General features: G+C 45.2%; 1 protein-coding gene across 1 annotated transcript in view; it reads left to right on the top strand.

The window, feature by feature from the left end:
* LOC134983793 (oocyte zinc finger protein XlCOF6-like) overlaps positions 1-19,165 on the top strand; it is a 77,153-nt gene extending 57,988 nt beyond the window's left edge. Inside the window, exon 4 of the mRNA XM_063949426.1 lies at positions 17,156-19,165. Coding sequence (XP_063805496.1) covers positions 17,156-18,762 — 1,607 coding nt within the window. The 3' untranslated portion in view covers positions 18,763-19,165. The remainder of the gene's footprint in view (positions 1-17,155) is intronic.
* The last annotated feature ends 3,291 nt before the right edge of the window (positions 19,166-22,456 follow it).

A 22,456-nucleotide genomic window follows, 5' to 3' on the forward strand; every position in this document is an offset into this window, starting at 1 on the left:
CTTCCCATCTGACTGACTGAAGTGCTTTGCTAGGACCTGGTCACTATTGACCTTACTCGAGGCTGAGACTCTCTGAACCCCACCTGGGGCAGTGACTTTCTGAACCCCACCCAGGGCAGTGACTTTCTGAACCCCACCCGGGGCAGTGACTTTCTGAACCCCACCCGGGGCAGTGGCCTCCGGGAACCCCGCTGGGGTCAGCACCTCGGATTCTTTTACTGGGACCGAGCCGTCGGCCTCCCTAACTGGGACCGAGCCATTGGCCTCCCTCTCCGAGTCAATAATTATCTAAACTTCTCCCGGGACTATGACTTCCGGGACTTTTGCTGAAGCTATAACCTTCAGCACCTCCACTAATGCTACGCCTCTTAAGTTCTTTCCTGGGGAAGCGACCTCTAGACCCTTCTTAGAGGCTGCGTCTCTCGAGACCCCACTTGGGGATATAACTTCAAATATCCCTTCTGGGGTTTTGCTTCTCGAGTTCCCTTCTAGAACTGTGGTTTTAGATACCCTTTCTGGGGTTGCGCTTTTCAAGTCCCTACCTGGGGTAACGGCCTCTGAGACCCCTTCTGGTATGGACACCTGAGCTACAATATTTGATGTCCCTCTATAAGCTTGGTCATCGGGTACCGCTCCAGCACTCTAGGCACCGGGTACCGCTCCAGCACTCTGGGCACCGGGTGCCGCTCCAGCACTCTGGGTACCGGGTACTGCTCCAGCACTCTGGGCACCGGGTACCGCTCCAGCACTCTGGGCACCGGGTACCGCACCAAGAACCTGAGCATCGGGCACCTCTCCAGGACCCTGGGCAACAGGCACCTCTCCAGGACCCTGGGCAACAGGCACCTCTCCAGGACCTGGGCAACGGGCACCTCTCCAGGACCCTGGGCTCGGGGAACCACTCCAGGAGCCTGGGCTACGGGCACCACTCCAGGGGCTTGCAACTCTGCTTCCACAGGAACCTCAAGAGAGGAGAGAAACATTCTCTTTTGATTCCTGAATCTATAATGGGGCTCCCTTGCCCAAGGACCCCAATTATAGGACAGAGAGCTTTTTAGTGTGGGTTGTGTGACAAGTACCTCTGCCACAGTAGAGACAGGAGTAGGTCTTGTATCCTGACTCAACTTGGCCAGAGGGCAAGACTCGTCAACACACTTTGGCTTGCGCAACTCACAGGTCTGCAGATAGTGGCCTAAACCCCCACAATATAGGCACAAGTTTAAGTTTCTGTGACGCAGACGCTCCTCTTCTGAGAGCCTGGGCCGCAGAAAACTTTTAAACCTTTTCTCTTCAATTAAACCAGAGGATTCTCTTGTCACCATACTGTGAACAAGAGTCTCTTTAGAGATAGATGTACTCTCAACGACTTCTGGCAAGATGAGCAAGATTTCAGTCAGAAGGTTTTGCAGTTGTTTTAGGGATTGCTGCAAAACTTCTAGTCGCTCTGGTCTCAAAGCACTGAAAGCATGGTTCAGGGCTGAGAGAGATGCCTGCAGGGCTTGCATAGTAGACATAGGAGGATTTAAAACTAGACAAGGCAAGACTAGACAAGGCAAGACTAGGCAAGACAAGACTGAATTTTTTAAACTAGACAAAACAGGACTGGATTTTTAAACACCAGACTGGAATTCTGCACACTAGTTTCTAAACAGGACAGGATTCTAAACACTGGATTGGATTCTGCATACTGAATACTAGACAGGACTGGATTATAAACACCGGACTGGGTTCAGCACACTGAATTCTAGACAGGACTGGATTCTAGACTAGACACTGGACTGGGCCAAAAAAGAAAAAAGTTTTATTTATTTTTTGTGGTAGGGCTGGTGATTATGTTAGGTTCCTGGTGCTCAGAACAAGGGAGATGTTATGAAGTGAGTCCAGAGCACCAGGGCGTAATGCTGGGAAAGGAGAATGGAAAGGTAATAGCCCCTGGCGCCCTATCTCCGTTGTCTCGCCCGTGCTGTCAGTACACTCTTGCGAGACTATGGTTGCTTGAGCCCATGGCAGCCGCATTTGAAGGGCGGATTACGTCTGCCCAACTTCGATGACCCCTCAGGTCTTAATGAGAGACAAAGAGTGTACCGAGACAGGGTGATAACAAGGGGCCCTCTAACTGAAACAACCAAAGCCAGGGGCTATTAACTAGCCTAAAACCAAATGCATGTGCGGCTTGCCGCCAAAGGAAAAGAACAACAAAGGAAATGCTGACCACACGCCGACACCATACTTTTGTGTACCGGCGGTGACAGCATAAGCAGAACCCTCTGCAAAACACCAGTGACAGGAATAATAACAGAATACAGCGGCCTAGGCCGACGGACGCGGCAGAGCCGCTACTCACGGAACCGGTACAAATACTGGCAAACGGACAGGAACCTCCAATGCTGCCGGCACAGACTCTCAGAACTAGATGACAGGCAGAATCCCAAAACGACAGGCCGGTGAACACCAAGAAGCCAGAAACTTGACCAGGCACAGGCAAAGCCACTGGACTTCAGGACAGGAACGCTTAACGGCAGGACACGGGATCAGACACAGGAATCGACACAGGGACTGACACAGGAATTCAGGAACTGGCAGGAACAAGCTCAGAACTCAAGCAGACTGGAAACTTAGAAATATCACCAGCATCTGTGAATTGCAGTCAGCCAGCATATAACAGAGAGGCCGAATTAATAATTTCATACAGCTGCCCTGTTGCATGACTCCAAACTGACAAGATGCAATTAGCAGCCAGGTGAGGCTGAACACATGGGAACAAGCTGCAATTACACAGACTCACCAGCGGCAGCAACCAAGAGTATTCTAAAACAGAGCAACGGGAAATCCTGGCCTGCAAGACAACTTATAAACATAAAATACATAACTGACATGCAAAACAGGAATGAGCCACAGCCGTGGCTCATAACAAGAGGATGCTGGGCGACCGTCCCAGTGCGGAATAAATCTGCAGTACTTGTACATAGTTACTGATGTAGTTACACGAGAGTTGTGTACGGTTGAGATCAGACTGTTTCTGATTTCTGTTGTTCATGCTGTTAACTGGTTTAGTTATATACCATGTTATACGGTGTGTTGTGGTGTGAGCTGGTATGTATCTCACCCTTAATTCTTTTCCTCGAAATGTCCGTCTCCTCTGGGCACAGTTTTATAACAGGTCTGGAGGAGGGGCATAGAGGGAGGAGCCAGCTCACGCCCATTAAAAGGTCTTAGAGTGCACATGTCTCCTGCGGAGCCCGTCTATACCCCATGGTCCTTACGGAGTCCCCAGCATCCTCTGCGGACTAGGAGAAAAAGATTTACCATTAGGTTTAAAATCTTATTGTTATCCTGTGGATAACCTGTGGACCCAGCCGGATAAATATACGTTATGGTAAGAACTTACCGTTGATAACTGTATTTCTCATATGTCCACAGATTTCCACCCTGACGCACTCGATTTGAGAAACTTTATACTGACTAACCTCTTCCCTCTTGCATGGAAGGGTGTGCAAGTGTGTTCTTCTCGCCTGAATAGGGTTCTACATAAAGCTCCTGCCTAAATGCTTTGGAATACAACTGATTTCACTGAGCCAGTGGGCGGGGATATATGGACGAGCCTGTTTCATCCTGGGAGGCCTGAAAGCTTGTGATCATTTGGTGCCAATCCGCTGTCGCTCCATCATATCCCATTGTTATCCTGTGGAAACCTGTGGATATAGGAGAAATACCGTTATCAACGGTAAATTCTTACCATAACGTATATTTAACTAACAATAATGAACAGTGGAGTTTTGGTTCATGTATTGCTCAGTGCATTTAAGCCTGCAGCCCCCGACAAGGGACCCCACTATACTGCAGGTCCTACTCTATTGCTAAAAATAATTACCATAAAAACAGCTATCACATTAGTGTTAAACTTTAGGTTTGCTCTCAGCGGCGGAACAGTGGCCGAAATGCTTGGATTGGTTTTCAGAGCACCAGTCTGACGTATCGCTACATCTTATGTGGCCCTCCAATTCACCAGATCTGGGACTGCTTGGCTGGGTCCAGCATTGTACTGTTGGTTCAGTTCCTGATGCGTTTGGAATGATTGGTGGTTGCTAGGCGCCCTAAATACCTGTGGTCCCGATTTGTCATGATCTACTTTCACCCACTGTTCCGCCGCTGAGATTCTTGGTGTCCAGGCTTCTTCCACTGTAGATGGATACTACTCACTGTCTACAAGGGATCACCAACAAACAAATGCCGGTCTCGGCCACAACCAATGGCTCCCTTTTGCCAGTTGCATCACGTGCACGACCCATGGTTTCATCTGAAAAAGAAACAATATCTCAACAAATTTGCATTGTATCAATACCTCAGACATTCACAATGATCATCCAGTAGTTTTAGTGTCACCATCTACACCCATGTGCACGTCCCGTGTCGTTGTGCTCTCTCTCTCTCTCTCTCTCTCTCTCTCTCTCTCTATATATATATATATATATATATGATATTTATATTAAACCTTATTGAAGGCAGAAGGCAAAGACTGGGCACGCTTAGCCCCAGAATACAGCCCATGGCTTCATAGGCGTCACTAGGCTGTGACAGTGAAAGGTGCCAAGAGTGAGCGGAGCGAGCGGCTTTAGGGCAGTAGGAGTGGGGGACTTAATAGACTGGGTATTTTTCCCAGTGGTGGCTGAGAGCTATCAGGTAGGGTAGATAAGAAGCCACTTAGTGAGGAGAGCTCCAGAAAGCACGTCTGGATGGACCACGCTCCTCTTATTTATTATTTTATATACTAACAGGGGTGACAGGTGTTGTACAGCCCTACAAAGGCAGATCCAATCTCTTTCTCATCAGACTCTGCTGTCTTCCCTGCACTCTCACTCAGATGTTCACTGCTGCCAGTAGCACACGTATGAGAGGCAGAAGTATGGCGGCAGCTGTATAGATCCTGATATGTAATTCTCTTTACACACACCATCCTTATTACTATTGAGAATATAGAGGTAAGACACTGATGTAAAAATATGATTTTAATTACCTACCGGTAAATCCTTTTCTCGTAGCTGTTATGCACACCAGTGCCTGCAGGAATGTACTGGTGTCTGAACAGAGAGGGATGCAAAACAAATGAACTAACAGACAGACTGGGAAATATGACATCACGTACACAGAAAGTGATAGGGTAACAAAACCAACACAAAGTGAACAGATAAGCCCAGAGGCTAAGAAACTGGGTGTCTCCCTAGTATTACAAATGCTCAGATGGAAAAAGCAAGATGTTGTGTTTTAATACGTAGAGAACCCGAAATGCTGTTGCTAAGGGCAACAGCAAAACCCTAAAGGGTTACCAACGGGTGTGGCAGCAAACTCCTTGGTCAGAGATGGAATAGTAGACACAAGGAGAGTCTCCACAATCCTATTTCTCACTTGCAGGGCACAGGTTCAGCTTCCTGCCACTAAACTGACACATGGACGCCCTGCACAGTGAGAGAGGATTAAGCATGCAGGTCTGAAAGTACAGCCACAAACCTGCTGGGTTCACAGAATAGCAAAAGAACTTCAGCAGGCTAAACGACTGACTCCAGTCTTACTGCTAGGTCTGGATTGGCAGAGTGTAGTACCAAATCTCCAGGCCTATTTGCAGTAAGCAATAACAAATACAAAGCTACACAGTACTGGCTAATTTTCAGGAACTGACTAACCAACAAAGATTCAGCAGCATCTGCTTAATCTGAGAAGAGGCCTTATAAAGCAGGTGCTGTCCACGCCCCACTCAGACCTCACAGACTGTGAGCACAAAAACCAGCACCGGATCCCCTGCCTGTAACCACTGCACAGCAAAAGACCCGAACTGGAGTATCAGCTGCGCTCAGGTTACTCCGCTAGCACTTGTCTCCCGGTTGCCATGACGACGTGGCAGCACAGGGCAGGAGACCCTAACAGTAGCCTGTAGAAGATGCTGGGATCCATTTCATGGAAATGTACCAAAGCTCCCAGTACAGGAGGGAGAGTGCTGAGGTTCCTGCAGAACTGATTAACCAAACTTGAGGTCCTCAGAGGCCAAAGTATAGAACTTGTAAAACTTAGCAAACGTGACCAAGTAGCTGCTCGGCAAAGCTGAATAGCCGAGACACCCTGTGCAGCTGCCCTGGAAGAACCCACTTTACGGGTAGAGTGCGCCTGAACAGATTTTGGAATTGGCAATCCTGCCGCGGAATAAGCATGCTGGATAGTAATAAATAAAGGTGATTCAGCGCTAGTGACTAGTTAGATAATTATTAAAATTTATTGAAAACATACATTGATTTCTTGTATAATAACATACACTTTACTGTTGCAACAGATAAAAAATGGTGGTACCACGACACAAAAAATGAAATATAAAAATAAAAAATAAAAAGTTCCAAAAAATATATATGTATAGGGCCTAGATCAACACTGCTTATTGGTTGAATAAATTCTTAGATTGCTGGGTATGTAGCAAGATGCCTTATCCTAGGGAAATGAATAACGGTGTTACCAGTTTGCTGTAGTGAGTCCTCCACTCGGTTAGCACTCCGTAGTCATGGGGATTCTCTCACTTCTTTGATTGTCCCGTGCTGGAATTAGTGAGGGAGATGAACCCTGATAGGTCCTGATGCAATATCTTCCCTGGAGTTATTCCATGCGGGTCACCGTTCCCAAAAATGGATAGCCGGCAGATCTTGTAGTTAGTGGATCCCAGTCTTTGTCACCAACGCGTTTCACTGCTGGTGCAGCTTTCTCAAGGTGTATATGCAGTGTAAAAAGAGCCCTTATATAGCAGTGTTGATCATAATCGGCTACAGGTGTGCAGTTTCCAATCAATTCCTAAATTCATCAAATCTAAAAACTAATCTAGTTAAATTAATACATAATTTGCCAGAGGACAGTCCTATTAAACAATAGTAAAAACGAAATGTTGAAATACCTTAAAAAATGATTTTATTAAATTCATAATGGTCACATGATCGTTTGTCCCGGAAGTGGGAAGCGATCACATCCTGGATTCAGGCGTGCGTGTCACCCCTCTATTTCACTTCAGTGAAAGAGAAAGGTTTGTCTGGTCAAAATATAGCACGTGATCGGAGTTCCGATCACGTGACCCGCCCGTGACGTCTCTCTCCCCCTTCGGCGAGAGAGAGGTAATATGTAGTTAGTCAGAATAGGACACGTGATCGGAGTTCCGATCACGTGACCCGCCCGCAACGTCTCTCCCTCGCTTCAGCGAGAGGGGAGGTAAGTCTAGTCAGATAGAGACACGTGATCAATTTTAATGCCGGACAGATTTTCAAAAACAGATGTAAGTTTGTCCAATCACATGACCTTAATCATGGTCAGGACATTAACATACATCCCGTTGTCCAGCATCACCAAGAGCCATCAAAATGTATATATAGGTCTTCATTAGGAAAAAAATATATAATAATTATTATATGGCAAGGGGGATGTTGGAACAAAAATGCCATTTTAATATCCTTCTAACCACATCATTAGCATGACACACATCCAACAACCTTCTTCCCTCCTGGATGATACCACATATTTAGTTTAGAATTTATCATTTTTAATAGATATAAAATAAATAAAAGCAGACCATAGCATCATTGGCTCCATAATAATCTCATTTATCTTCTAATTATAATAACCAAAGTAGTCTCATGCTCATAAATGGTAGTTGAGCATCTTATAATAAATAGGTAAAGATCAAATTCTTGCATATTCATTGGTTCATTCTTCAGTTAAACTCATCTAGTATCTTTTGACAATTTAATGATCACATATAACATGGTCTAGCAGCACAAAAGATCATTATTATTTCATCAGAGATTCCGTCATATGGTGTGATATAAGACACAATAGAGCACAAATATATCTAGAAAATATTATTTCTCATATATATTTTTTATTATTATTTTGTATATGAATTGATCTTTGGTATAATAAAGAAAATCCTCGTGACAGATCAGCTTCTCCACCTCTGAAATAACATCTCCCTTCAGAGAAGTGCATTCAGCTCTAGGGCCTCATTGAGACCGCTAGGATATAATGAATCAAGCTGGAATGTCCAGAAAATTTCCTGTTTGCATAAGCGGGTGTATCTGTCACCCCCTCTCTCAGTTTTCTTGATGTGTTCAAGACCTGTAATGGTCAGGGATGATGGATCTTTGTTATGAAATTTGAGAAAATGTCTTAGGACACTATGGTTGGTTACCCCATTCACAATATTCCTACGGTGCTCCATGAATCTGATTTTGATACTTCTTGTTGTACTTCCCACATAATTCAATTTACAGCTACATTGTAAGCGGTAGATGACCCAAGAGGTATTACAGTTAATAAAACTTGATATTTTTATAATTTTCTGGTCCACAGGAGAGACTATTTCTTTAGTTTTATTGCACGTATGAAGACAGGTTGTACACCGGTTTGCCCCACATTTGTAGAAGCCATTAGTTAATGGAGGTAACCATGACATACCTTTGGTATTATTTGAAGGTATAGTCTTCAATTGGCTTGGGGCTAGGATTGTTTTCAGTGACTTATTTTTCTTGAATATAAATTCTGGATTAGGAGGAAGTATCTTGGACAAAAGGGGGTCACTTTTTAACATAGGATAATTTTGTTTTATAATGGATTTGATCCTTTTTGATTCATTATTAAACTTTGAGATAAAGGCCAACTCTCTATTCTTTTGGTCTTGATGAACAGTTTTGGATTTGTGGACCAATAGTGACTGTCTGTTCATTGCTAATGTTTCTTTCAAGGCAATGTCTAGAATATATTGAGGGTATTCTCTATCTCTGAATTTCTGTATTAATTGGTCTGCTTGTGACAAGAAAGATTCCATGGTAGAGCAGTTCCTACGTAGTCGCATCAGTTGGCCCCTTGGAATGTTCTTTTTCCAGGGGTCATAGTGTGCGCTTTTATAATGTAAGTAACCGTTGTTCCCTACTTCTTTCACAAAATTGGAAGTCAGGATACAGTTATCTTCAATACTAAGGGCTATGTCCAGGAAAGAAATGTTAGTTTTACTAAAGTGAGAGGTGAACTGTAAATTATAAGTGTTGTTGTTGAGAAAACAAACAAACTGTGAAAAAGAATCCAAATCCCCATCCCAAATAATAAAAAGGTCATCTATGTATCGGCCGTAGAAGACCAGCTTCTCCCCGAACCCGCTTTGCCACACAAATCGGTCCTATAATTGGCCGACATAGAGGTTAGCGTAGCTCGGGGCGAATCTGGTCCCCATGGCCGTGCCCATAGTTTGAAGATAAAAAGTGTCCGAAAAAAGAAAATAGTTGTGTGAAAGAATGAAGGATATAGAGTCGACTAGAAATTGTTCGTGTCTCTCGGAGAGGTCATGATCATGGGAAAGTATCTCATGTATAACTTGCACCCCCAAATTATGGGGGATGTTCGTATAGAGAGCCGAGACATCTAAAGTCGCAAATGAATAGGTCGATTTCCACTTAACATTCTCCAATAATTGGAGGAAGTGTGTGGTATCTGAGATGAATGACCTCAACCGAGAGACACGAGGTTGTAGAAAACTGTCGACATAGGCTGTAATTTTTTCCTAATGAAGACCTATGTATACATTTGATGGCTCTTGGTGATGCTGGACAACGGGATGTATGTTAATGTCTTGACCATGATTAAGGTCATGTGATTGGACAAACTTACATCTGTGTTTGAAAATCTGTCCGGCATTAAAATTGATCACGTGTCTCTATCTGACTAGACTTACCTCCCCTCTCGCTGAAGCGAGGGAGAGACGTTGCGGGCGGGTCACGTGATCGGAACTCCGATCATGTGTCCTATTCTGACTAACTACATATTACCTCTCTCTCGCCGAAGGGGGAGAGAGACGTCACGGGCGGGTCACGTAATCGGAAATCCGATCACGTGCTATATTTTGACCAGACAAACCTTTCTCTTTCACTGAAGTGAAATAGAGGGGTGACACGCACGCCTGAATCCAGGATGTGATCGCTTCCCACTTCCGGGACAAACGATCATGTGACCATTATGAATTTAATAAAATCGTTTTTTAAGGTATTTCAACATTTCGTTTTTACTATTGTTTAATAGGACTGTCCTCTGGCAAATGATGTATTAATTTAACTAGATTAGTTTTTAGATTTGATGAATTTAGGAATTGATTGGAAACTGCACACCTGTAGCCGATTATGATCAACACTGCTATATAAGGGCTCTTTTTACACTGCATATACACCTTGAGAAAGCTGCACCAGCAGTGAAACGCGTTGGTGACAAAGACTGGGATCCACTAACTACAAGATCTGCCGGCTATCCATTTTTGGGAACGGTGACCCGCATGGAATAACTCCAGGGAAGATATTGCATCAGGACCTATCAGGGTTCATCTCCCTCACTAATTCCAGCACGGGACAATCAAAGAAGTGAGAGAATCCCCATGACTACGGAGTGCTAACCGAGTGGAGGACTCACTACAGCAAACTGGTAACACCGTTATTCATTTCCCTAGGATAAGGCATCTTGCTACATACCCAGCAATCTAAGAATTTCTTCAACCAATAAGCAGTGTTGATCTAGGCCCTATACATATATATTTTTTGGAACTTTTTATTTTTTATTTTTTATTCTTATATTTCATTTTTTGTGTCGTGGTACCACCATTTTTTATCTGTTGCAACAGTAAAGTGTATGTTATTATACAAGAAATCAATGTATGTTTTCAATAAATTTTAATAATAATTATTATTATAACTAGTCACTAGCGCTGAATCACCTTTATTTATTGTTATATACAAAGGGTCTGACTAGCCCTTCCTATTTCAGCTGCTTGAGGATATACAACACATGTCAGCGCCATCTCTACTTCGGTAGTTTACATTCCATGCTGGATAGTAAGCCTGATCCAGCGTGAAATTGTCTGCTTAGAAGCAGGACACCCAATCTTTTTGGGATCATAAAGTACAAATAGTGCGTCTGACTTCCTGTGACGAGTAGTTCTCTTCACATAGATTTTCAAAGCCTGCACGACATCCAAGGACTTTGAGGTAATTGAGATGTCAGTAGCTACTGGCACCACAATAGGTTGGTTGATATGAAAAGCCGGCACAACCTCAGGGAGAAATATCTGACGCGTTCTGAGCTCAGCTCTATCCTCATGTGAAATCAAATAGGGGCTCTTGTGCGACAATGCCCCCAATTCTGACACACGTCTGGCAGAAGCCAAGGCCAACAACGTGATCACCTTCCAAGTAAGAAACTTTACGTCCACCTCTTGTAAAGGTTCGAAGCAATCCGATTGCAGGAACTACAGCACCACATTAAGATCCCACGGTGCCATAGGAGGCACAAAGGGTGGTTGGATGTGCAGAACTCCTTTCAAGAAAGTCTGAACCTCAGGGATAGCAGCCAATTGTTTCTGGGAGAAAATAGACAAGGCCAAAATCTGTACCTTGATGGAGCCCAAGCGTAGGCCAACACCTGCTTGCAGAAAGAGGAGAAAATGTCCCAGTTGAAACTCCACCGTAGGAAACTTTTTGGATTCACACCAAGACACATACTTTTTCCAAATTCGATGGTAATGCTTAGACGTTACCCCCTTGTATCAGAGTAGGAATAACCTTATTCGGAATGCCCTTCCGTGCTAAGATCTGGCGTTCAACCTCCATGCCGTCAAACGTAGCCGCGGTAAGTCTTGATAGGCAAACGGCCCCTGCAGTAAAAGGTCCTAGCGAAGATGAAGAGGCCTCTGATCCTCCAGCAGTAATGCCAGAAGATCCGCGTACTAAGCCCGCCTTGGCCAGTCCAGAGCAATGAGGATCGCCGGAACTCTTGATCTTTTTATTAGTTTGAGAATCCTTGGGATGAGTGGAAGTGAAGGGAACACATACACTGACTGGAACACCCATGGAGTCACCAGGGTGTCCACCGCCACTGCCTGTATGTCTCGTGAGCTGGAACAGTACCTCTGAAGCTTCTTGTTGAGGCGAGAGTCCATCATGTCTATCTGAGGTATACCCCATCGGCGTGTTACCTCTGTGAATACTTCTGGGTGGAGGCCCCATTCTCCTGGATGGAGATTATGCCTGCTGAGGAAGTCTGCTTCCCAGTTGTCCACTCCCGGAATGAAGATCGCCGACAGTGCCAGTGTGTGTCAGGATTCTTGTTACCTCTGACATTGCAGCCCTGCTCTTCGCTCCACCCTGCCTGTTTATGTAGGACACCGCTGTGATGTTGTCTGACTAAACCTGAATAGTTTGATCTTGCAGAAGATGAGCCGCTTGTAGAAGGCCATTGTATATGGCCCTTAGTTACAGAATGTTTATTGGAAGAACCGATTCCTGGCTTGACCACTCTCCTGTGAAGTTTTCCCCATTGGTGACTACTCCCCAACCTTTGAGGCTTGCATCCATGGTTAGAAGAATCCAATTCTGAATCCCGAACCTGCGGCCCTTGAGCAGGTGAGAAGTTTGCAGCCACCAGAGTAGTGAAATTCTGGCTTTCAGTGACAGGCATATCGGCTGGTGCATGTGAAGATGCGATCCCGACCACTTGTCCAGGAGATCCAGCTGGAAGAACCGTGCATGGAATCTTCTGTATTGTAGAGCCTCGTAGGAGGATACCATCTTCCCCAGAAGGTGAATGCATCAATGAACCGATACCCGGGGAGGTTTCAAGACATCCCGGACCATTGATTGGATCACCAATGCTTTCTCCACTGGTAGAAACACCCTCTGCATTTCTGCGTCAAGTATTATCCCCAGGAAGGGCAGTCTCCTTGTCAGTTCCAAATGTGAATTTGGAAGGTTCAGGATCCACCCATGATCCCAGAGTAGTTGAGTTGAGAGCGCAATACTCTGCAACAGCTTCTCCTTGGAAGATGCCCCTATCAGCCTATCATCCAGATATGGAATTATGTTCACTCTCTGTTTCCGTAGGAGGAGCATCATCTCCGCCATGACCTTGGTGCACACCCTCGGTGCTGTGGAGAGGCCAAATGGCAACGTCTGGAACTGATAGTGACAGTCCTGTAGTGCAAACCGTAGAAAGGCCTGGAGAGGTGGGATCAGATCGGAATGTGATGGTACGCATCCTTGATATCAAGGGATACTAGGAATTCCCCCTCCTCCAGACCTGAGATCACCGCTCTCAGAGACTCCATCTTGATTTGGAAAACCCTCAAGTAGGGGTTCAACAATTTCAGGTTCAATATAGGCCTTACCGAACCGTCCGGTTTTGGTACCACAAACAGGTTTGAGTAATAACCCTTGGTTTTTGGGTGAGGTGGAACTGGAACAATGACATTTGTTCGTACCAATTTTTTAATGGCTTCCTGTAGGATAGCACTTTCTGTCAGCGAAGCTGGTAAGCCTGATTTGAAGAATCTGTGAGGTGGGAGTTCCTGAAACTCCAGTCTGTACCCCTGGGTAACAATATCCGTCACCCAGGGGTCTAGGCATGATGACGCCCAGCTGTGACTGAAATCTTAGTCTCGCACCCACCTGCCTGATCTTCAGGCTGGGAGGTACACCATCATGCTGAATATTTGGAGGAAGCAGAACCTGGTTTCTGTTCCTGGGAACCTGTTGGTGCAGGTCTTTTGGATGTTCCCTGACCTCCTCTAAAGAAGGTGGGAGGGGGTTTGGATTTTTAAAATTTTGCGGTCCAAAAGGACTGCAGTATAGGATAAGATTTCCTAGCTGGGGCTGCTGCGGAGGGAAGAAATGTCGACTTACCCGCTGTCGCCGTGGATTCCACGCATCCAATGCGTCCCTAAATAGTGCCTGACCTGTGAATGGCAGGAACTCCACACTTTTCTTGGTTTCTGCATCCGCAGTCCATTGGCGTAGCCAGAGTCCTCTGCATGCCGAGACAGCCATGGAAGTAGCAGGCCAATGTCCTTCATGTTCTCCACCATGAAACCTGCAGAATCCTGTATGTGATGTAATAACAAGTCAATGTCACTCCTATCCATAGTATCTAAGTCCTCTAGTAAGGTGCCTGACCACTTTACTATGGCTTTAGAAATCCACGCACAAGCAATAGTGGGTCTTAAAGCCACGCCTGTAGCAGTGTATAGTGATTTGAGCGTAGTCTCAATATTGCGTCAGCCGGCTCCTATAAGGCGGTTGAAGCAGGGACAGGTAAAACCATCTTTTTAGACAGCCTATATACAGAAGCGTCTACAATAGGTGGGTTTTCCCACTTCTTTCTATCCTCTTTTTGGAAAGGGAAAACAAAGAGAATTCTTTTAGTGATCTGGAATTTTTTCTATGGGTTTTCCCAGGATTTTTAAAACAAGGAGTTTTAACTCCTTAGAAGCAGGGAAGGTAAGCGAGGATTTCTTATTTACTGTAAAATAAGATTACTTGTTCCAGAACCTTCTCAGAAATATGCAAAACATCCCTAATGGCTTCAATCATTAGCTGCACCTCTTTAGCAAGGGATGCATCCCCCCTGCATATCCCCATCACCGTCCCCTGTATCAGAGTCGGTATCAGTGTCAGCTTGCATTATCTGGGCAAGTGTATGTTTTTGTGGGTATGTAGGTGGGGTTTTAGATGAAGTAGTGGGAGCTGAATACTTCAAACCCACTACAGATTGTCTCAAAAACTGCGTCTCTTTCTCAGTATGTGACATCCTTGTTGAAATCTGGGATATCATTCCCCTTAAAGTATCCACCCATGGGGGTTCGGAGTCAGAAGGGTGAGACAGCACATTGCAGTCCTGAGTACATGGAATAGACTCCTCAGGAGAAGATAAACACCCTGCAGCACAGGACACAGAGTCCTTAGACATGGTAATGTGGATACACACACACAGGAAAATGTCAGACACAGTTTCCCCCAGAGTACCTTCAGAGAGTCACAGAGTATAAGGAGCCAGCCACACAGCGCCCCTGCAGACAGTTATTATGATAAAAGCCCGGCGCTGACTGACTAACCTTAATAGGGAGGGCAGTGCTCCCTGTCAGTGTCCTAGTTCCTATGATCTGCAGAGAGAAAATGGCGCTGGTGAGTACTGGATCCGCTCTGAGAGGAAGCCCCGCCCCTTGTAATGGCATGCGGCTTCCTGCACTAATTGTTTATACTGGCCTGAGGGTTTTAGTGATAACAGGGGGATTAGCCCCTGTTAGCTGTGTGACCAGTGTAGGGTTTATCCACGCTGGCTGAGGACGCCCCTCAAAGCACCTACACTGTGTGTTGCTGAGCCTTCCTGGAGCGCAGCCTGTCAGAGCTACGCTCCCACCCTTGTGCCGCCATACCCTGCCGCTAACTGAGACGCTGGTGCTGTACTCACCACTTTTCCTTCTTCTGGCTCTGTTAGGGGGGTGGCGGCCGTGCTGCGTGAGTGAGCAGTCACCTCGTGGGCTTGCGATCAGCACCCTCAGGAGCTCAGTGTCCTGTCAGCGGAGTAGGGAACCATTAACTCTTCTGGAAGTTGGTTCCTATTCCCGACCCCCCCTAAGTCCCACGAAGCAGGGAGGCTGTTGCCAGCAGCCTTCCTGTAACCTAACTAACTCTAGAAAATAAACACCTAAGAAAACTCCTAGGAGTTCCCCTAGCTGTGACCGGCTCCTCCGGGCACATTTTCTAAACTGAGTCTGGTAGGAGGGGCATAGAGGGAGGAGCCAGCCCACACTATTAAACTCCTAAAGTGCCAGTGGCTCCCAAAGGACCCGTCTATACCCCATTGTACTAAATGGACCTCAGCATCCTCTAGGACGTAAGAGAAAGTAGATTATAACTTAGGGTGTGCCGACCTGAAGCTGCTAACACTTTATTAACACTTATGATTTTCCCTATCACTTTGTATATATTTTTGTATTTTAAACACACTTCACTTACATAGTACTTATGTGCTTCTTATTAACCCTTAATAATTTTCACCTGTGTGCTGACCTGGGGTAGCCGACCTGTGCCGACGTGATGGGGTCCTGCACCCCGGACCCATACCTAGTATTAGGGACCCCCAGTGATGGAGACGCCTTGCCGATCGACCTGGGGGCTTAACCCTATATCTGCAGTTATACGCAACTAAGATCTCCGTATTATCTGATTATTATGTAGTATTACTTTTCACTCAGTGTGCATTAGGGAACACAATTTTTTTTATTACACAGAATTACCCCACCCTTTTAGCACCTGAGTGACATCACAATCTGATTGAGCAGCTTACCAATATATGTACATTGTATTTAGAGAGGCATGGATGGGTCAGCATTAGGAGGGATTGCTGACTTGTGCCATTGGAGAAGTTAGGGGTGTCTCTAGGTAAGCTGGTTCTCAGATGCTGTAGGAGCCATTATCATGTGGCCTTACACTGGGCATTCAGACCCAGACATAGGTGTAATTAATTATGGAGTGGGTGTGGGGTGCGGTGGCCCCTATGTCGGTATGGCTGGGCGGCTTCAGGTCAGCACACCCTAACACTTTATTAACACTTATGATTTTCTCTATCACTTTGTATATATTTTTGTATTTGAATCACACTTAAATCTTACACAGAATTACCCCTTCCTTTTAGCACCTGAGTGACATCACAATCTGATTGAGCAGCTTGCCACTATATGTGCATTGTGACTTAGCAGATGATGATTACAGGGTATCATATGGTGTATTGCATGTAAAGTACCTTGTTCCACACCTATTCTCTTGTAGCAATATACCTTATATAAGGGTGAGTAACACGTGTACAGGCTTACCAGCGTATGAGCACACACATAAAGGAATGCTACCTTACCAATGCTTCCAGGAGTAACGTTAGGAGACATTTCTCTGATCCATCAGCTCATATGACTGATGTTATTGTTCATCTAGAATCTCCAATTCATACGATATGTTCCCCATCCATTGTTTTACATTGGTGCTGGCATAGGACTTGGCGAGTGACTACATCTCCATTTATACTTCATGGTTAGTTACCAGTACAAGAGAGAGATATATCTAAGTCTTATTATAATATTACATTTGTTATTGTGAGTGTTCTCAGGAGGGTAGATACAATGATAGTCTGAGACACAATATTATAAAGCCTTCATTAAAAGTTATGTTTTATTATACACACACATTTTTAAGTGTCCCAGAGAGTCATCTCCTATTGTTTACAAGATTAATATTGTTACAGAAAAGTTACATTTCCATTATGTATTTTTTTCCAGCAGATGGACACACAAGCAGGAATATCTCAGAAGGATATCTAATGTTATCCCCGGATTGCGAAATAAGAGATAATGACAGTAGACAGGATTCTCCAGGAGATAACCCCATTACCCCAATTATACATCTAGCTCTATCAGCTGGTCCCCCTGATCCTAGGAAATGTTCTCCTGATCACTCTGATATTGGTGCATCTGTTACAGCTCTGAGAGTAGATACAGAGTTTCCATGTGCTATAGATGCCAAATGTGTTACACAGAATACAAAGCCTATTAACCCACACACAGGTAAGGCAGGTGGAAGGCCACTGATATGTTCAGAGTGTGGGAAATGTTTTACAAATAAATCATATCTTGTTATACATCAGAGAAGTCACACAGGTGAGAAGCCATTTCCATGTTCTGAGTGTGGGAAATGTTTTGCATACAAATCATATCTTGTTAGACATCAGAGAAGTCACACAGCTGAGAGGCCATTTCCATGTTCTGAGTGTGGGAAATGTTTTGCATACAAATCACATCTTGTTAAACATCAGCAAAGTCACACAGGTGAGAAGCCATTTCCATGTTCTGAGTGTGGGAAATGTTTTGCACACAAATCAGATCTTGTTATACATCAAAGAAGTCACACAGGTGAGAGGCCATTTTCTTGCTCTGAGTGTGGAAAATGTTTTATCCAGAAATTACATCTTGTTATACATCAAAGAAGTCACACAGGTGAGAAGCCATTTCCATGTTCTGAGTGTGGGAAATGTTTTGCACACAAATCAGATCTCGTTAGACATAACAGACATCACACAGGTGAGAAGCCATTTTCTTGCTCGGAGTGTGGGAAATGTTTCGCACTCAAATCAGATCTTGTTTTACATCAGAGACATCACACAGGGGAGAAGCCATTTCCATGTTCTAAGTGTGGGAAATGTTTCGCAAACAGATCAGATCTTATTAAACATCAGAGACGTCACACAGGTGAGAAGCCATTTCCATGTTCTGAGTGTGGGAAATGTTTCGCACACAGATCAGATCTTATTAAACATCAGAGATGTCACACAGGTGAGAAGCCATTTCCATGTTCTGAGTGTGGGAAATGTTTTGCACGCAAATCATATCTTGTTATACATCAGAGACGTCACACAGGTGAGAAGCCATTTCCATGTCCTGAGTGTGGGAAATGTTTTGTACACAAATCAGATCTTGTTATGCATCAGAGAAGTCACACAGGTGAGAAGCCATTTCCATGTTCTGAGTGTGGGAAATGTTTCGCACACAGATCAGATCTTATTAAACATCAGAGATGTCACACAGGTGAGAAGCCATTTCCATGTTCTGAGTGTGGGAAATGTTTTGCATACAAATCACATCTTGTTATACATCAGAGACGTCACACAGGTGAGACGCCATTTCCATGTCCTGAGTGTGGGAAATGTTTTGTACATAAATCAGATCTTATTATACATCAGCGAAGTCACACAGGTGAGAAGCCATTTCCATGTACTGAGTGTGGGAATTGTTTTGCACACAAATCAGATCTTGTTAAACATCAGAGACGTCACACAGGTGAGAAGCCATTTTCTTACTCTGAGTGTGGGAAATGTTGTTTAACCACTTAACTATTTATTTAGTAAAAAAACGCTTCCGGTCCCTCTGACAGCAGCAGCAGAGGGAAGTTTATCTTCCCTGCCGCTGCTAACACTATCTGACTGGTCGCATCCCGTGCCACCAGGTCAGATAGAGCACTTGCAGGCATGGTTAAGTAAATCACATCTTGTTAGACATCAGCGAAGTCACACAGGTGAGAAGCCATTTCCATGTTCTGAGTGTGGGAAATGTTTTGTACACAGATCAGATCTTGTTAAACATCAGGGACGTCACACAGGTCAGAGGCCATTTCCATACATAAATCAGCACAATAGAAATCACTCAGGTGAGAAACCATTTTAAACTTCTGCAGTATACTTATCATTGCCATGCGATGTTCTTCAAGGTTCTTTCTCTTACGTCCTAGAGGATGCTGGGGACTCCGTAAGGACCATGGGGTATAGACGGGCTCCGCAGGAGACATGGGCACTCTAAAGACTTTAGATGGGTGTGCACTGGCTCCTCCCTCTATGTCCCTACTCCAGACCTCAGTTAGATCCTGTGCCCAGAGGAGACTGGATGCACTGCAGGGGAGCTCTACTGAGTTTCTCTGAAAATACTTTTTGTTAGGTTTTTTTATTTTCAGGGAGCACTGCTGGCAACAGGCTCCCTGCATTGTGGGACTGAGGAGAGAGAAGCAGACCTACTTAACTGATAGGCTCTGCTTCTTAGGCTACTGGACACCATTAGCTCTAGAGGGTCGGAACACAGGTGTCGTCATCGCTGTTCGTCCCGGTGCCGCACCGCCGTCCTCCTCAAAGAGCCGGAAGATAGAAGCCGGGTTAGTATAAGAAGAAAGAAGACTTCAAAGGCGGCAGAAGGCTTCAGATCTTCACTGAGGTACTGCGCAGCCATTGCTCCCCACATACATATAAGGCAATGTAAGGGTGCAGGGCACGGGGGGGGCGCCCTGGGCAGCAATATTAACCTAAAGGGACACTGGCTAATATATTAGATACTGCGGAGGCAGTATATTGAAAACCCCCCGCCAGTATAAAGAATCTGAGCGGGACCGAAGCCTGCCGTTGAGGGGGCGGAGCTTGCTCCTCCAGCATTAACCAGCACCATTTTTCTCCACAGCAAACTACAGAGAAGATTCTCCCCTGCTGAGCAAGTACAGAGGGCAAAAAAGAGGGAGGCACATGTAATTGGCGCAGTGAGTGTATTATTTATTCTATAAAATAGCACTGTACAGTCTTGGATTTTATTCCAGTGTCCAGTGGCGCTGGGTGTGTGCTGGCATACTCTGTCTCTCCAAAGGGCCTTATTGGGGGCTGTCCCCATAATTGTATATCCCAGTGTGTGTGGGGGTGTCAGTACGTGTGTGTCGACATGTCTGAAGTGGAAGGCTCATCTAAGGAGGAGGTAGAGCAGATGATTGTGGTATCTCCGTCGGCGCTGCCGACACCTGATTGGTTGGATATGTGGAATGTTTTAAATGCATATGTGTCTTTATTACATAAAAGATTGGACAAAGCAGAGTCCAGAGAAAAAGCAGGGAGTCAATCCATGGCTTTGACTGTGTCACAAGGCCCTTCGGGCTCTCATAAATGTCCCCTGTCCCAGGTAGCAGACACTGATACCGACACGGATTCTGACTCCAGTGTCGACTACGATGATGTGAGGTTACACCCAAGGGTGCCCAAAAGTATTCATTATATGATTATTGCTATAAAAGATGTTTTGCATATCACAGAGGACCCCTCTGTCCCTGACACGAGGGTATGCATGTTTAAGGAGAAGAAACCTGAGGTAACCTTTCCCCATCTCATGAGCTGAACGCTTTATTTGAAAAAGCTTGGGAAACTCCAGACCAGAAACTGCAGATTCCCAGAGAATTCTTATGGCATATCCTTTCCCCACACAGGACAGGTTACGTTGGGAATCCTCACCCAGGGTAGACAAGGCTTTGACGCGCTTGTCCAAAAAGGTGGCGCTACCGTCTCCAGACACCGCAGCCCTCAAGGATCCTGCTGATCGAAGACAGGAGACTACCTTAAAATAAATTTATACACATATGGGTGCTTTGCTCAGACCGGCAGTAGTGTCGGCATGGGTGTGTAGCGCAATAGCAGCGTGGGCATATAATTTGCAATGGGAGTGAGAGAAAGCTCTCTCTCCCATTGCCAGTACTTGTACTCTCTAGCTCTGGGCGCACCACCAATAAGGACTACTATCGAAAGATTGTATCTCCCTTTCTTATAGTTTAATTGTCCGCCTTTGGTTTTTTTCAATATTAGCAACAACCTATTACACACCAGTGCCCAGTCGCTCTTTTTTCTGTATATGGGCATATAACTTGTCATCTGACATTGACACCCTAGATAAGGGTAGCATTTTATTGACCTTGGGTCATATTAAAGACGCAGCGTTATATATAAGAGACGTTGGGCTGTTGGGTTCAAATGCCATGGCAATTTCTGCTAGACAAGCCCTGTGGAACCGCCAATAGACGGGTGATGCCGATTCAAAGAGACATGGAAACTTTGCCTTACAAGGGTGAGGTTTTATTTGGGGAGGGCCCTCGCGGACCTGGTTTCCACAGCTACTGCGGGTAAATCTTTTTTGCCTTATGTTCCCCCACAGCAAAAGAAAACACCTCAATATCAGATGCAGTCCTTTCGGTCGCATAAGTCCACAAGGGGTCGGGGCTCTTCCTTCCTCGCCAGAGGTAAGGGTAGAGGGAAAAGAATGCCGGCTACGGCTAGTTCCCAGGAACAGAAGTCCTCTCCGGCTTCTACAAAATCCACCGCATGATGCTGGGGCTCCACTGCGGGAGTCCGCGCTGGTGGGGGCATGTCTTCGACTCTTCAGCAAGGTCTGGGTTCTGTCAGATTTGGATCCTTGGGCAATAGAAATTGTATCCCAAGGCTACAAACTGGAATTCGAAGAATTGCCTCCTCGCCGATTTTTCAAGTCGGCTTTGCCAGCTTCTCCCCCAGAGAGGGAAATAGTTTCAGCTGTAATACAAAATCTGTGTCAACAGCAAGTGATTATAAAGGTTCCCCTAATGCAACAGGGGAAAGGGTACTATTCAACCCTATTTGTGGTCCCGAAACCGGATGGCTCGGTCAGACCCATTCTGAATCTAAAATCCCTAAACCTGTATCTAAAAAAGTTCAAATTCAAGATGGAATCTCTCCGGGCAGTGATCTCCAGCCTGTAAGGGGGGGATTTTATGGTATCACTAGACATAAAGGATGCATACCTTCATGTCCCCATTTATCCTACTCAGGTGTACCTGAGATTCGCTGTACAGGACTGTCATTACCAGTTTCAGACGTTGCCGTTTGGGCTGTCCACGGCCCCAAGGATTTTCACCCAGGTAATGGTGGAAATGATGTTGCTCCTACGCAAGCAAGTAGTCACAATTATCCCATACTTGGACGATCTCCTGATAAAAGCGAGATCGAGAGATCAGTTGCTAAAAAGCGTGTCACTCTCCCTGAGAGTGCTGCAGCAACACAGCTGGATCCTAAATCTGCCAAAGTCGCAGTTGATTCCAACGACTCGGCTATAATTTTTAGGCATGATTATGGACACGGAATAGAAGAGGGTTTTTCTCCAAATTGAAAAAGCCCAGGAACTCCAGAGCATGGTCAGAGACCTGCTAAAGCCAAAAAGAGTCAGTTCATCAATGCACTCGAGTGCTGGGAAAGATGGTTG

Source organism: Pseudophryne corroboree, assembly GCF_028390025.1.
Source record: "Pseudophryne corroboree isolate aPseCor3 chromosome 3 unlocalized genomic scaffold, aPseCor3.hap2 SUPER_3_unloc_24, whole genome shotgun sequence".
Taxonomy (NCBI): Eukaryota; Metazoa; Chordata; class Amphibia; order Anura; family Myobatrachidae; genus Pseudophryne; species Pseudophryne corroboree.